Here is a 16,871-nt window from a genome sequence, read left to right on the forward strand (position 1 = left end):
ATCAGAGGTCCTGTGTACCCTTGACCCAGTTGGCCCCCCATTTTACATATTTAAAGTAGAATACCCAAACCAGTATGCGACATTGGTATAGCGTGTATATATGTAATGCTATGTCATAGACCTGTGACACAAATCTGTGTGCAGAGCCATGTAACCAGCACCACAATCACGGTGTGGAACTATCTCATCATTAAGCTAGTGTACCATCCCTTTATGGTAACACACACATATACACACACACTCATAAAGCCCTAACTCCCAGCAACTACTAATTTGCTTGTTTTTCATCTCTATAATTTTGTCATTACAAGAATATGTTCAGGTCAGTTCAGTTCAGTTCAGTCGCTCAGTTGTGTCCAACTCTTTGCGACCCCATGAATCGCAGCACGCCAGACCTCCCTGTCCATCACCATCTCCCGGAGTTCACTCAGACTCACGTCCATCGAGTCAGTGATGCCATCCAGCCATCTCATCCTCTGTCGTCCCCTTCTCCTCCTGCCCCCAATCCCTCCCAGCATCAGTCTTTTCCAATGAGTCAACTCTTCGCATGAGGTGGCCAAAGTATTGGAGTTTCAGCTTTAGCATCATCCCTTCCAAAGAAATCCCAGGGCTGATCTCCTTCAGAATGGACTGGTTGGATCTCCTTGCAGTCCAAGGGACTCTCAAGAGTCTTGTTACCTTTACCTAATTTTCAATAAAGAACATCAACTGATAGCTAGTAGAAAGAACACTTTTTATTTAATCCAATAATACTTACAAGAGTGTGTAAGTGAACCAAGGATTCTTGACCACCCAAGATCGTAAAGCCTTCCTGGTTAAAAAAAAAAAAAAGATATTGTCTTACACAATAAGTAGTTTATTTTGCTAACTAGTATAATATTTAAGTATAAATTAAACAATCTCATGAGAAGAAAGGGGGAAAACGCTAAGTAGTTGACAATGACAGATGGGAAAGGAAAGAGGGAAACATATAACTGTTAAACTGTAAGATAAAGATAAACTGTATCTTCTAAGAATAGGGTCATAAAAAGTACAGTCATAAGTAGTAAGTGAAATTTGCATAAATGCAAATGTCCCAGTGACGATTTTATTTTAAAATACTGAGATGTGTATATAAACAAAAGTAATAAAATTTTCATATATTTGTCTAAAATATAGATTTCCAAGGATGAGTTTAAGCAGTGAGGGATCATACGCCCTGAAATAATTTCTGCATTTAACAGAGATCTAGCCTTCAAGGCCTTCACAATCTCACCTTTTTGCCTTTACTCGATTTTGTCTGTGGAAATAGCTCAGGGAAAATAAAAAAGAAAATGGTACCCAAAATAAGAGTAAGGGAAAAGTTTTTTGGCTTAGGAAGTTAAAGTGAAACTCTAGAAATCTACTAACACTTTGGTCTAGGAGTTGCCTCAGAAAAACAAAGCCATAGAAATGGTATATCCTATGAATGGTTGGACTTCTCAGGTGGCCCAGTGGAAAAGAACCCGCCTGTCAATGCAGGATACACAAGACATACAGGTTCGGTCCCTGGGTTGGGAAGATCCCTTGGAGAAGGAAATGGCAATCCACTCCAGTATTCTTGCCTGGAAAATCCCATGGATGGAGGAGTCTGGAGGGCTACAGTCCATGGGGTCACAGTCAGATGCAGCTGAGCACAGACACACATGAATGATTACGGAAAAAATAGATAATTTTTTAATGATAAAAATTCAGTCAAGCTAAATAGTGAGAATTAACGTGGGCAACTTAATAGGTCATCTACATCAGTAATGAAGACCTACCAGAAAACAAACAGGCTGATGATTGCCCCAGTGATCAGAAGCTGAATGGACAGGAGGAATAACACTTTTACGATGAAAGCTGAGGAGACAGAAACTTATTTTTATGAGACAGTATTCAAAAGTAAAAGTATAAAATGTAACTACCGATTTTTGACAGTTAGTGAAATAAATTTCTCCTCTGATTTTCTTGAGGACAGGAGAGGGAGTGTGAGTTTAGAGTTGGCCAATGGTGTGACAGTACAGCTCTGCAGAACTCTCAGAAAAGACTCAGTCCAGACTGTAAGAGGCATTTTAGTGGAGATGCAAGGGTTTATCCATAAGAGCCCCCACAATCTAAAGACCAAATTCAGGGGTTTGATTCCGTATTGTGCACACCCCATCCTCCTAAGGACCAAAAGTGACCTGAGAATCTCAGAATGTCGCCAGCCCATCCTTAGGGACCCAGCAGCATCCCTGCATAGACGGAGCCAGTGACGCACCAGGGACTGCCGGTGGAGAGGGCGTTCACCCCTCTGCAGGGAGTCTGCAGGGCTGCTCCACCACTTTTCTCTCCACCCTCCCTGTCTTTAGCAACTCCCTTCCCTCCTACTTGTGCAGAAACTGCATAATCTGACTAGTGGTAAGTATAACCAAGGAGTTTCAAGCAAGTGGCATGCCAAAGCGGAGTTCAGGGTGTGTTAGCATCTATGTTTACTTCCAGCTAACTACATGGGTTTTTCCAGAGCCCTCCGGATATGGCCTTGGTAATGACCATTTGCTTTTCTGTGGACTTCTCCCAACTTCTCCCATCACTCCCATCACAGGTGACTGCAGCCATGAAATTAGAAGATGCTTGCTTCTTGGAAGGAAAGCTATAACAAACCTAAACAGTGTATTAAAAAGCAAAGACATCACTTTGCCAACAAAGGTCCATATAGTCAAAGCTGGTCTTTCCAGTAGTCACGTATGGATGTGAGAGTTGGACCATAAAGAAGGCTGAGCGACAAAGAATTGATGCTTTCTAACTGTGCTGAAGAAGACCCTTGAGAGTTCCTTGGACAGCAAGATCAAACCAGTCAATCCTAAAGGAAATCAACCCTGAATACACATTAGAAGGACTGATGCTGAAGCCAAAGCTCCAATACTTTGGTCACCTGATAAGAAGAGCTGACTCATTAGAAAGGACCCTGATGCTGGGAAGGATTGAAGGCAAAAGGAGAAAAGGGTAGCAGAAACTGAGATGGCTGGATAGCATCACGAATTCAATGGACATAAACTTGGACAGACTCTGAGAGTTAGTGGGGGACAGGGAAGCCTGGCATGCTTCAGTCCATGGGGTTGCAAAGAGTCGACTTTGTGACTGAACAACAATCCCAATTTTAAAAGGAAAAAAAAAAAAAAGAATGCTGCTTAAAGTTGACTTATAGGATTGTCAATGTGTCCTTCTGCTGGGCAGTTTCTGTGCATTGGAAGTGTGACAATAAAGAAATAGCACTGAGATATGCCAGAACATATATCCCCAAATGTGTGCTACTGCATTAAAATATCTGCTTAGTTAACTTTAAATCCACATCTAGTATGTATCAAGAACTATAAGAGAATAGATACTAAATGTGACCCAGCCTTATTAGACTAGACCATATGGATCAATGAAATAGAATTGAGAGCCCTAAAACAGTCCCTTACATTTGTGGAACTGACCACAAATGTGGCCAATTGATTTCTAATAAACATACTAAGACAATCCAGTGGAGAAAGACGCGTCTTTTGAGCAAATGGTGCTGGGACAATTAGACATATGCATACAAAATGATGAATTTGGGCATATCACACACACACACACACACACACACACACACAGACTAAACATTGATCATAAACATAAACAAGAAATATAATTCTTGGAAGAAAGTATAGGTGTAAATCTTTGTGAGCATGGATTAGGCAATGTTTTCTTAGATAATGATACCTAAAACACAAGCAAAGGGGAAAAAAAAAATTGGATTTCATCAAAAGTGGATTTGAATTCCCCTGGTGGTCCATTGGTTAAGTATCCGCCTGCGCGCAGGGGACACTGGTTCGATCCCTCGTCCAGGAAGAGTCCACATGCTGTGGGGCAACTAAGCCTGTGCACCAACTAAGCTACCGAAGCCCCTGCATCTACAGCCCAAGCTCTGCAGCAAGAGAAGCCACCACAACGACAGAGTAGCCCTCACTTGCCATAACTAGAGAAAGACCATGGGCAGGAATGAAGACCCCACACAGCCAAAAATAATAATAATAAATTAATTTAAAAAAAAGAATTCTCACTTTAAAAAAAAAAAAAGGCAAAAGCTTTGTGCTTCAAATGACACCATCAAGAAAGTGAAAAAAAAAATCCCACAAACTGGGAGAAAGTATTTGTATATCATGTATCTGTAAAGTGATCTAGTACATGAAGAACACTTACACTCCAATTACAAGAAGACAAATAAGAATTTATAATGGGCAAAGCCTGTGTAGTTCCCTCCCACACTGACGCTGGGCTTGGCCACATGACATGTTGGCCAGTGAAACATTAGCACTGGCTTGACTAGCAGAAGCTTCATAAACTGCTTACACACTGGGGCTTGTCCATCTGGTCTACCTCTTGGGACCCAGTTCCATGTGATGAGAAATTCGAGCCAAAAGAAGAAAGCCAACAACCAACACAAAGTGCTATCCATGTCAGGGAGTCATAAAGGCCATTGGCGACTCAGCTGCCAGCTAAGAGTTTCAAAAGGCATCTTTCCAGTAACAAGGTAGAGGGTGAGGGCCATGGGAAGACAGCAGTGAAGTTTGAAGCTCAGAGTCCATCATCAAGTCATCCAGGTCCTAAGAAGGCCTCCGTTCAGTTCAGTCGCTCAGCCGTGTCTGACTTTGCAACCCCATGGACTGCAGCAGGCCAGGCCTCCCTGTCCATCACCAACTCCCGGAGTTGACTCAAACTCATGAACATTGAGTTGGTGATGCCATCCATGCATCTCACCCTCTGTCGTCCCCTTCTCCTCCCGCCTTCAATCTTTCCCAGCATCAGGGTCTTTTCAAACGAGTCAGCTCTTCACATCAGGTGGCCAAAGTATTGGAGTTTCAGCTTCAACATCAGTCCTTCCAATGAACACTCAGGACTAATCTCCTTTAGGATGGACTGGTTGATCTCCTTGCAGTCCAAGGGACTTTCGAGAGTCTTTTCCAATACCACAGTTCAAAAGCATTCACTCTTTGACACTTAGCTTTCTTTATAGTCCAAGTCTCACATCCATACATGACTACTGGAAAAACCATAGCCTTGACTAGGCGGACCTACCAGAATAATGTCTCTGCTTTTTAATATGCTGTCTATGTTGGTCATAACTTTCCTTCCAAGGAGTCTTTTAATTTCATGGCTGCAGTCACCATCTCCAGTGATTTTGGAGCCCAAAAAAATAAAGTCAGGCACTGTTTCCCCATCTATTTGCCATGAAGTGATGGGACCAGATGCCATGATCTTAGTTTTCTGAATGTTGAGCTTTAAGCCAACTTTTTCACTCTCTTTCACTTTCATCAAGAGGCTCTTTAATTCTTCACTTTCTGCCATAAGGGTGGTGTTATCTACATATCTGAGGTTATTGATATTTCTCCCAGAAATCTGGGAGATTCCAGCTTGTGCTTCTTCCAGCCCAGCATTTCTCATGATGTACTCTGCATATAAGTTAAATAAGAAGGGTGACAATACACAGCCTTGACGTATTCCTTTTCCTATCTGGAACCAGTCTGTTGTTCCATGTCCAGTTCTAACTGTTGCTTCCTGACCTGCATACAGATTTCTCAAGAAGCAGGTCAGGTGGTCTGGTACTCCCACCTCTTGAAGAATCTTCCACAGTTCATTGTGATCAACACAGACAAAGGCTTTGGCATAGTCAATAAAGCAGAAATAGATGTTTTTCTGGAATTCTCTTGCTTTTTCGATGATCCAGAAGATGTTGGCAATTTGATCTCTGGTTCCTCTAATTCTTCTAAAACCAGCTTGAACATCTGAAAGTTCACTGTTCACGTATTACTGAAGCCTGGCTCGGAGAATTTTGAGCATTACTTTACTAGCGTGTGAGATGAGTGCAATTGTGCAGTAGTTTGAACATTCTTTGGCATTGCCTTTCTTTGGGATTGGAACAAAAGGTGACATTTTCCAGTCCTGCGGCCACTGCTGAATTTTCCAAATTTGCTGGCATATTGAGCGCAGCACTTTCACAGCATCATCTTTTAGGATTTGAAATAGCTCAACTGGAATTCCATCACCTCCACTAGCTTTGTTCGTAGTGATGCTTCCTAAGGCCCACTTGACTTCACACTCCAGGATGTCTGGCTCTAGGTGAGTGATCACACCATTGTGATTATCTGGGTTGTGAAGATCTTTTTTGTACAGTTCTTCTGTGTATTCTTGCCACCTCTTCTTAATATCTTCTGCTTCTGTTAGGTCCATACCATTTCTGTCCTTTATTGAGCCCATCTTTGCATGAAATGTTCCCTTGGTATCTCTGATTTTCTTGAAGAGATCTCTAGTCTTTCCCATTCTATTGTTTTCCTCTATTTCTTTGCATTGATCGCTGAGGAAGGCTTTCTTATCTCTCCTGGCTATTCTTTGGAACTCTGCATTCAAATGGGTATATCTTTCCTTTTTTCCTTTGCCTTTAGCTTCTCTTCTTTTCACAGTTATCTGTAAAGCCTCCCAAGACAGCCATTTTGCTTTTTTGCATTTCTTTTTATTGGGGATGGCCTTGATTCCTGTCTCCTGTACAATTGTATGAACCTCCATCCATAGTTCATCAGGCCCTCTGTCTATCAGATCTAGTCCCTTAAATCTATTTCTCACTTCCACTGTATAATCATAAGGGATTTGATTTAGGTCACACCTGAATGGTCTAGTGGTTTTCCCTACTTTCTTCAATTTCAGTCTGAATTTGGCAATAAGGAGTTCCTGATCTGAGCCACAGTCAGCTCCCGGTCTTGTTTTTGCTGACTGTATAGAGCTTCTCCACCTTTGGCTGCAAAGAATATAATCAATCTGATTTCAGTGTTGACCATCTGGTGATGTCCATGTGTAGAGTCTTCTCTTGTGTTGTTGGAAGAGGGTGCTTGCTATGACCAGTGCGTTCTCTTGGTAAAACTCTATTAGCCTTTGCCCTGCTTCATTCTATACTCCAAGGCCAAATTTGCCTGTTACTCCAGGTGTTTCTTGACTTCCTACTTTTGCATTCCAGTCCCCTATAATGAAAAGGACATCTTTTTTGGGTGTTAGTTCTAAAAGGTCTTGTAGGTCTTCATAGAACCATTCAACTTCAGCTTCTTTGGTGTTGCTGGTCAGGGCATAGACTTGGATTACTGTGATATTGAATGGTTTGCCTTGGAAATGAACCAAGATCATTCTGTTGTTTTTGAGATTGCATCCAAGTTCTGCATTTCAGACTCTTTTGTTCACTATGGTAGCTACTCCATTTCTTCTAAAGGATTCTTGCCCACAGTAGTAGATATAATGATCATCTGAGTTAAATTCACCCATTCCAGTCCATTTTAGTTCACTGATTCCTAAAATGCCAACGTGCAGTATTGCCATCTCCTGTTTGACCACTTCCAATTTGCCTTGATTCATGGACCTGACATTCCAGGTTCCTATGCAATATTGCTCTTTACAGCATCGGACCTTGCTTCCATCATCAGTCACATGCACAACTGGGTGTTGTTTTTGCTTTGGCTCTGTCTCTTCATTCTTTCTGGAGTTATTTCTCCACTGATCTCCAGTAGCATATTGGGCACCTACCGACCTGGGGAGTTCATCTTTCAGTGTCCTACCTTTTGGCCTTTTCATACTGTTCATGGGGTTCTCAAGGCAAGAATACTGAAGTGGTTTGCTATTCTCTTCTCCAGTGGACAACATTTTGTCAGAACTCTCCACCATGACCTGTCCATCTTGGGTGGCCCCACACAGCATGGCTTAGTTCCATTGAGTTAGAAGGAGTTAGAAGAAGCCCTAGGCGTGGCATATTGTTTTCTGGGACCTACAGCATTTGCCTTGAATTGCTTAACTTCCAACTTCATATTTCATGAAAGAAAAAAAATTCTCATTTATTTAAGCCACAGTTTTTTGGACTTCTGTTACACCTGAATGTATTTCTGATATAGAATTAATATGTAGGGCTCTGAATTAGTATTCTTTAAAACTAAAGACAGTATCATAATATCACTTTGTATGTAAGTTAAGACAGTCTGTGTTCAATGACTAATTCACATTTCTTAAGAAAACCACAATTTATTCACCATAATATGTCTATCATGAGTTTATGAATGCCTTGGAAAACTTGGGGAGCCATGTGTTCTTACATATGTCCTGTTTCATGGTAAAGCATCATGGGAAAAACTAAAGGCAAATTTAAATCTTACAACCCACCCTGTGGAAATATTTTAAGAGAACTTTTGCTGTTCTCTTCCAAAAAGGCCATTTGTTTATTCTTACCTCTGCGGACAGCTGTTTCTGAAAATGGGCCAGGGTTGTTGTCGTCTGTAGTAGTCTCTGGTGAAATCTGTACCACATAGGTATCTGCTCGTCTATCAGCTCTTGAGTGTGGATTTCCATGAGCTTGTCGTGGCTCCTGAGTTGAAGGTGCAGTTCCATAGGACCGAGCAGACTTGCCCCCAGTATAAGGATCTGCAGCTTTCCGAACCAGATGTTGATGATCTCCAGAACTAAAGTCTATTGGTTCACTGACCTCCAAGTCCATTTTCCTGGAGAGGGAACACTGTTATTCAGGTCCTTATGAGTGTACCTCTACCACCTTAGCAACTTCATAACATCAGATGATGTTTTTTTCTTTATTTTAACTCCCTTTGCTCTGTACTTTCCAAGTCATTGCTCCACACATACTGGTTGAATAAATGAACAAATAGTTTTAATATGAGAACTATAGATTAAAATAACTTTATTTCTATTATGAAAGTAATATGTTTATAGATTTATTCTGCAGTGAGTGAATAAACTCCCTCTTACGTTGAGTTGCCCTTGTCACCTTCACCCTTAAAGAGCTTACATTTTGGGAGAGAAGATAATCAAATAAGCAATCATATAAAAGGCAATAGAAGTAGGGCCAGAAACATGGAGGATATTATGAGAGTAACAAAGTGTCGAAGAAGATGCAAGGAGTAGAAGAGGCAGTCAAGAGCCTCCAGAGAAAGTGACGTTTAAGCCGAGGTGGGGAGATGAGAAGGAGTCAGTCAGGTAAAGAGATAGGGGAAGGTTTTCTGAGGCAGAGGAGTCCATCTGGACCAGGACTGGAGGAAGCAGAGAGGCAGGTTCCAGAAACTGAAAGAAGTTCATGTGGATGGAATTGGGGAGTTGGAAGGGGAAAGCAGAGTGAGGTTAGAAACAGGAGAGTGGAGGGGGCAGATTGCTGTGGGGCTGGGGAGTCAAATTCATCTTGAAGGCCTTGGTTGAATAGCAGTCCCCCAAAGCAACGCACACCAGTATTCTTGCCTGGAAAATCCCATGGACTGAGGAGCCTGGCGGGCTATAGTCCATGGGGTCACAAAGAGTCGGACACAACTTAGAGACTGGGCACGCCCGCACACAGGTATCCATGTCCTAACCCCCGAACCTGTGAACTGGTTTCTTCGTGTGGCAAAAGAAACACTGCAGGCATGAATAAGTTAAGGAGTGTGAGGTGGGACTATCTGGGTGGACCCAACTGATTTACAAGGGTCCTGATCACCATACTTATAAGAGGAAGGAGGGTCAGCGTCAGGAAGGAGATGGGACGAGAGCAGCACAGGCCAGAGGGATTCAGCAGCTGGCTATGAAGGTGGAGGAAGGGGCTGTGAGCCAAGAAGTGCAAGGAGGCCTGTAGGAGTCGGAAAGGGTCAGGGAATGTATTCTATTTGTAGGAACGTATCTTGATTTTAACCTAGTGAAACTTATTTCTGACCTCTGACTTCCAGAACTCTAAGATCACAAATTTTTGTGTTGTTTTAAGGTGTTACATTTGTTGTAATTTATGTCCGGAGCAATAAGTAATTAATACAATGGGGAGATCGCTGAAGGTTTTCCAGCAGGAGGCTGTGGGGATCTGACTAGAAAGGTTACAGGAGGCGCAATGTGGAGAATGGACCTGAGGAAGCAAAAGTGGAAGCAGAGACCAGAAATCCAGCAAGAGACTATGGCGGGCTTTGCCACAGCGCTCCTCAACAGAACAGAGTTCTCAGAAAACTAGTACCACGCAGACCATTTATGGCAAAGGAAAAGGCCCCCATTCACCTCTTGGGGACATGCAGACTCAGGCAGGCCCCTGCTACTGGCCCCCTGCCCCACAAGGAACCATGGAAATGTCTGAGGAGATGAATGAGATGGCAAGGGCTTGGGCAAACCATGGACCAGGTGGGGCTGGCATCCATGCCCCTGGGGAGGCAGACTCTCTTGTAGACAGTTATCCCTTCTTCTCAAATTAATCTCTAAATTTTACAAAACTTATTGAAATTTTTTTCAGTACTTAAAAACATAACTCTAAATCTCCCCAGAAAGAGTAAATGTGTGAGAATAATCAAGACAAAATTTGAAAGAGGATTTTGGCTAAGAGGGAAAATGGAATAAAAATATAATAAAGTTAAATAATTAAAAGTGCAGTGTTCACAGGGCAACAGATAAATGGATCAACAGGATGGAAGAGATTCAAGAAATAGAATCATATATGTAAGAATTTAATATTTGGTACAGGTGGTATTTCCATTGTCTCGTGGTATTAGAACAATTAGCTATTCTTGGAAAACAAAGTTTAATAGCTATTTCACATCTTTTACAATAATTCATTGCAGATTAATGAAAGATTATAATAAATGTTAATAGCCAAATAAGAAAATATCAATGAAATTTATATAAGCCTGTATAAGAATGATACCATGAAACAAATGCTTGACAGGTCTGGGGTACAGGAACACTTCAAATATCATCATAAAAAGATACCAACAAATCTGAAATGAAAAATTCTGAAAATAAAATTTGCAATATTTACTATAATGTAAAAAGAACTTAACATGGAAAAGGTGAGCAAGTCAATAGAAGAATAAGAAAGGAACATAAGTAAGCAATTCATACAGGAAATTTAAATGGTCAATCAACTTAGGAGACTACACCTCACAAATAGTCAAAGAAAAGAAATACAATCGTGAAATGTTTTTGTTTGTTTAGCATAAAAGTCTGTTAAAAACTAAAAAAAGAATTCTCAGAATTGCAAGGATGTGGAGAAATGGATAAGCCAGGGCCACATTATGACTGGTAAGGGGCCTATACATATTTGGCTTCCTGGGTCCTACCTCCATAATAAACTATGAAGGAGTATATTTTAACGGTTTCATTAGTATAAAAAATATAATCCAGGCTGGATTCACTGTATATTTTATATTCACTATTATTGTATTCATTTTTCTTCTCATTTTAAAAGAAATTTTAAAAGTTTTCATAACCCCCAAAACTACTGTGGGCCCTCGGCAATGCATCTTGTGTCCAGTGGCTAAATCAGCCCTAACATAATTTCACAGGAGTTGGCAGGTGTGCAGACTTTTTTGGGTGAGTAATTTGGCAACATTAATCACAATTTAAAATGTGTGCCACTTTAGACACAACAGTTATATTTTTAGGAATTTCCCTCATAAAAATACCCACACAAACAGGCAACAATACATGTGTAAGGAAGTTCATTATATCAGTCACTGTAACTCCAAAAAATTTAAAACAGGCTAAATATCCAACATCAGAGGAATGGGTTATCACTAACACAGCAGAATTGAAGGATATGCTGAATTGTATGAATTTTTATAATGAAAACTTATTATTTATATTAAAAAGATAGTTACATTTCCTCGGGTAAATAAAATATTTCTCTTTTTGATAAAATCCGAACCCCTCTGAGGAACACAGTCTTCACATACAGCTGAGAAAGGTTAAAAGATGCTCAAACAACCAAGTTGGTTCCCCAGCTATCCCGCAAATCAGAAGGTAGAGAGGCAGCAAGATTCGAAGAGCTCTCGAGACCAAAACCAAAGGAACAAGAGTCAAAGACAGCTGAGGTTGCCTTATAAAACTACAGCGGTTGGATACCTGAATCGCACAATGTGGCTTTCACCCAGTCCTCAAAGAGCCGTGTTGGCTCCTGAGCCAGCAGTCATTCGAAGGGCAGGCAGGCACGGGTGCGGGTACCGAGAAGCAAAGTTCTGAGTGACAGTTAGGGGAGTGGCAGTTGGAGGCCGGGGTGGGCCAGGACCCCCGCTGCCTGGCAGATGGGCTCTGAGTCAGGTCCCTCTGCTGGGCCCTTGGTGGCCGGTGATGGCCAAGGCACTTGGTGCTGAGTCTCAGGGACGCCTGTTCCGCCATCTCCAAACCGGTTCCGTGTCAAGGAGGGTCCCGAGGCCTTAGCAGAGGCAACCAGAAGACAAGGTGTCCTCCTCACCACATCATCACTTTTTCCCAAATAGGAGGAAGATGCTTAGGAAGCTCCACCAGGGATCCCGCATGGTTATTTCAAATAAGGAAGACTCGTTTGTGATCCAGCCGGTGCTGAGTGGTGGATGATGATGTTCATGGGCAACTTGAGTGCCCACTGTGGTGCAGGGGGATGCCTGCTCAGGCTGCAGGCCAGGGGGGAGCCAGGGAGGCCCGATGCAGGCTGGTTGGTGAGAGAAGTCAGCCGATGAGGTGGGGGCAGTGAGGAGGGGAATGGGCGTAGGCACCGCCTGGAACTGAGGCTGTTCATTCAGCTGAGAAAAGGCTGACTGATATGTTAATCCACACACATTAGACTGCTAATTGATGCCTACCTACTGAGTGCAGGCTTCCCTGGTGGCTCGGTGGTAAAGAACCCGCCTGCCAATGCAGGAGACTTGGGTTCAATCCCTGAGTTAGGAAGGGCCCCTGGAGGAGGAAATGGGCAACCCACTCCAGTACTCTTGCCTGGGAAATCTCATGGACAGAGGAGCCTGGCAGGCTGCAGTCCACGGGGTCGCAAAGCACTGGACATGATTTAGTGACTAAACAACAACAACAAACAATGCAAGATGTGGGGAGGTAGAAGAAACACAAAGAGGAAAAGGGCAGACTTCCTTTCCTCAACATGCTCCTGGTGTAGTGAAGGAGACAAGGGTACGAAGGTGCACCCTAGGGTAAGAGGAGGGAGAAGGCAGGGCAAGGAACAGCTACTTAGTTCGGTAGGGGTGGGGGAGGGCTGTGACTCCTAGCATGAGGTTTCCTGGAGGAAATGATGCCTGAGCTGATTCTGGGAAGATGGATAGGGTCCTTATGATGCCTTGAGAGGACCCATATTCCCGGTAAGGAGAACACCCTGAACAGAGGCATTGGCGTGGGAACCATGGGGCCCCACACACAGAACAGAAAGAAAGTTCTGGGTTATTGCACAGAAGGTGTGACTGCAGAGGCAGACAGGCCTGCCATGACACCCCTCCTGAGGACTGAAGACGAGGTCAGCAGGAACACCTGCCCCTGGCCCTCTCTCTCTTCTGGCAGTTCCATAGGTCTCACCCTGTCCAGTCCACACACATTCTTTCTCTAGTTTGTCAATGTTAATAGGCAACTTGAGTTAATTACACTTTTTCCAAGACTGTAGGTGGGGGAGAGGGGTATACATTTGACCAGCCTGGTCAAAAGAATGCCTCCTCCTGTCTTATTAGCCTCAGGACTGGCATGAAATCAAGCAGTGACCAGGCGGAAGAGTTGTTACCACTCACTTGTGCTAACTCACTGAATCCTCCCACTAACCCAGGAGGTGTGCTCTCTCGTTACCCTCATTTGACAGGCAGGTAAAGGAGACTCAGTGGCTGTGTGCCCTTGAGGTATGCAGGACAAGGGTGTGGTTGGACAAGGAACTCTGCCTTCCAAACGCAACCAAGATACAAAATGTGGTGAACCGCATCTGTTTGAAACAGGCCCTGGAATATATTTTATGCATTTTTAAAAAGAGTTTTAATTAATGAAGCATGCAGCACCTAAATCATGCAAATTAGACCACACGTTGACAATGATAATCCCCCGGGGAGCTCAGCTTTCTTTCTTTCCCATAGTGTGAATGTTAAGATCTTGGGAGGTATTCATTTTTGTGTTCACAGCTTGCACACTCACAAATATACATACAGACAGACACACTCCACCTGCAGAATTTTCTCAGACATCCCATAGGCACCAAATCGTCTCTTTCCCCTGCGTCCAAGCTAGGTCTCTCGCTCTCCTTCTTCAATCTGAGATCTCCATGGTGCCTCAGGGAGCCCTGGCCTGGCCAGTAGTGGCTCCGGCTCTTGCTGAGGCGCCCACGAGGGAGCAGGACTGGGTCAGAGCTTTCACTGACAGTGTCATCCTGAGTCCTTCTCTCCTGCCCATTTCTCTCACCTCCCAACTTGACCCCACCCCTCCCCCATCACCTAGTCCTATTTATCCTTGCAGCACACTGGTCTATTCTGTTAACACTCCAGTACATCTGCATAGGAGCTTTGTGACACTATAGCTTTGCTGCTCGGAAGACAAGCCCTACGTTTTGACTGAGATCTATGGGCCAGGCGTGATAATTGATCAAATCTTGCTGCAGCCCTGGAGTGGGTGATACCCTCCCCAATTTACAGACAAGGAAGGGACTGAGATGCTGAGAGGAGGTCTGCTTGCCAGTCCTTGACTAGATACTGTCTGCTGTGACCTATCACCTCCAGCTGGCAGAGGATTTTTAGGACCAAGAAACCACCAATTTCCTTCTTTTCCTTTTGATACTTTTTCCTCTGTTTTAAAAATAAAAGTAACACAATGTGGTAAGAAATATTTCAAATGACAAAGAGGTGCAAACAAAAGGCCACATATTGTGTGATTCCATTTATACAAAATGTCCAGAACAGGCAAATCCACAGAGAAAGAAAGTAGATTAGTGGTTGGGGGAGATTTGACTTAACCCTTTGACTACTTAATGGTTACTTAATGGATAGTTTCTATCTGGACTGATGAAAATGTTCGAAAATTAGATAGCGGTGATAGTTGTACAAATCTGTGAATATATTAAAACCCACTGAATTGTATACTTTAAAATAAAAGGGTGGACTGTTTTGTATAGCTAAATAAAGCTGTTATAAAAGAAAAAAAAGGGTGCAAAAAGAAAAGTGTAAGCCTGTCTCACCACCTCTGTGCATCAATTAGCAACATTTTTTTGCCTGAATAACTAAAACAGGTACACACCATGTACATAGATATTTAATTTACATACAGTGATCATGTTCTATGCACTGTCCTATAAATTGCTTTTTCCCCTCTGAAAATTTATATCTGAAATCTTTTCATATCAGTAAATATTAATAGAAGAGCTTTGGTTTCCCATCTCACTGAGAATAAAATCCAAAGTCCTTTCTTTGGCTGACATGATCTTGCTGCCAAAGCCTGACAGAGGAAGGAAAATTATAAGCCTAACTCACTCATGAACACAGATACAAAAATCTTAAAATATTAGTAAAGTAATCCAGCAATATGTGAAAAGAATAGTACACAATAGCCACGCTGGATTCATTCCATTAGTGGCAGTATTAACATTCAGAAACCTGAATTCACATTATTAACAGACAAGAAAAAGCAGGACTTGCCTGGTGGTACAGTGGATAAAAATCTGCCGCCAATACCGATGACACGGGTTCGATACCTGGCCTGGGAAGATCCCACAGACAACGAAGCCCATGTACCACAACCACTGAGCCCAAGCTGTAGAGCCCATGAGCCACGACTGTTGAGTCCACATGCTGTAACTATGAAGCCTGAGCACTCTAGAGCCTGCGCTCTGTGACAAGAGCAGCCACTGGGCAAGGAGGAGCCCACGCACAACTGGAGGTCAGCCTCCACTCCACAGCTAGAGAAAGTCCATGCGCAGCGGCAAAGACCCGACAGAGGAAAAATAAACGATTTTTTAAAAAGGAGGAAAAGCATTATGATCATCTCATACAGAAAACTGTTGGATAAAATTCTACACATTCATGATGAAAACAGGGATAGATGGGACCTTCCTTACCCTGACAAAGGGAAGCCACAAAATCTGTTAAAAATCAGTATAGTGGTGATCTCTGGATAAAGAGCATGTGAGGGGCTAATGTTCTATTTCTTGATTTGGTTGGCCCAGTGCGGTGACTTTGTGATAAGCTGTATTTAGATGCATTTGGATACTTTACAGTATGTGTATTATACTTAATTTTAAAAGGTTGTAAAAAATTTTTTTTAAAAACCAAGGAAAAAATGTGGTTCTTTCTGATGATCTCAGAAGGGTAGAGGGTGTAACCAGGAGCTATGGGAGCTGACAAGGACAGGAGATGGAGATGTTGGAATGAGGAGGAATGGAGAAAAGAGGACATTGAATGGTTATACATGTGGATGTGGGCCCCAGACAGGATGGTGTCTCTGGTGGAGAGGAAGCTGGTGAGCCAGGGGCCAAAGTTTTCCGTGAATGAGAGGCAGTAATCTCACAGGAGGTGGTGCGAAGACAGGTGTACTAGCAGCAGAGATATATTAGGAAGCATAGAATTTAATATCTAGATGCCTCTCACGGAGTGCAGCCTTCTACAGTGAGACCACACTGTGTACCTATTCTCAGCCACTTTCACAATTGCTCTTATACCCAATAACAGTCTGAAATGTAGTTAATTTTTTCTGGTACTGTTCAGTTCATTCGCTCAGTTGTGTCTGACTCATTGCAACCCCATGAATCGCAGCCTGCCAGGCCTCCCTGTCTATCACCAACTCCCGGAGTTCACTCAAACTCACATCCATCAAGTTAGTGATGCCATCCAGCCATCTCATCCTCTGCCGTCCCCTTCTCCTCCTGCCCCCAATTCCTCCCAGCATCAGGGTCTTTTCCAATGAGTCAACCCTTCGCATGAGGTGGCCACTATTGGGGAACCCTAGACTCAGAGCCAGGATGACCAGAGCCGCAGCTCAGGATGCAGGGCTGCGGCAGAGCCCTGTCCAGATGTGCTTTCAAGACCAGTGTCCACCCGGGCATCCAGGCCAAATCACAGTCCCTCTGTTGATCATCAGTTAAGAGTAAAATAGGGATA

The 16,871-nt window shown here is 43.0% G+C and overlaps 1 protein-coding gene across 1 annotated transcript in view; it reads right to left on the minus strand.

The window, feature by feature from the left end:
• Positions 1-16,871, minus strand: part of LOC129658874 (protein lifeguard 2-like) — a 38,300-nt gene that overhangs the window by 19,470 nt on the left and 1,959 nt on the right. The window contains exons 2-4 of the mRNA XM_055589715.1: positions 8,266-8,534; positions 1,782-1,860; positions 758-811 (exon numbers count right to left, since the gene is read on the minus strand). Of these exons, the coding sequence (XP_055445690.1) occupies positions 758-811; positions 1,782-1,860; positions 8,266-8,530 (398 nt within the window). The 5' untranslated portion in view covers positions 8,531-8,534. The remainder of the gene's footprint in view (positions 1-757; positions 812-1,781; positions 1,861-8,265; positions 8,535-16,871) is intronic.

This window comes from Bubalus kerabau, chromosome 8 (genome assembly GCF_029407905.1).
Source record: "Bubalus kerabau isolate K-KA32 ecotype Philippines breed swamp buffalo chromosome 8, PCC_UOA_SB_1v2, whole genome shotgun sequence".
NCBI lineage: Eukaryota > Metazoa > Chordata > Mammalia > Artiodactyla > Bovidae > Bubalus > Bubalus kerabau.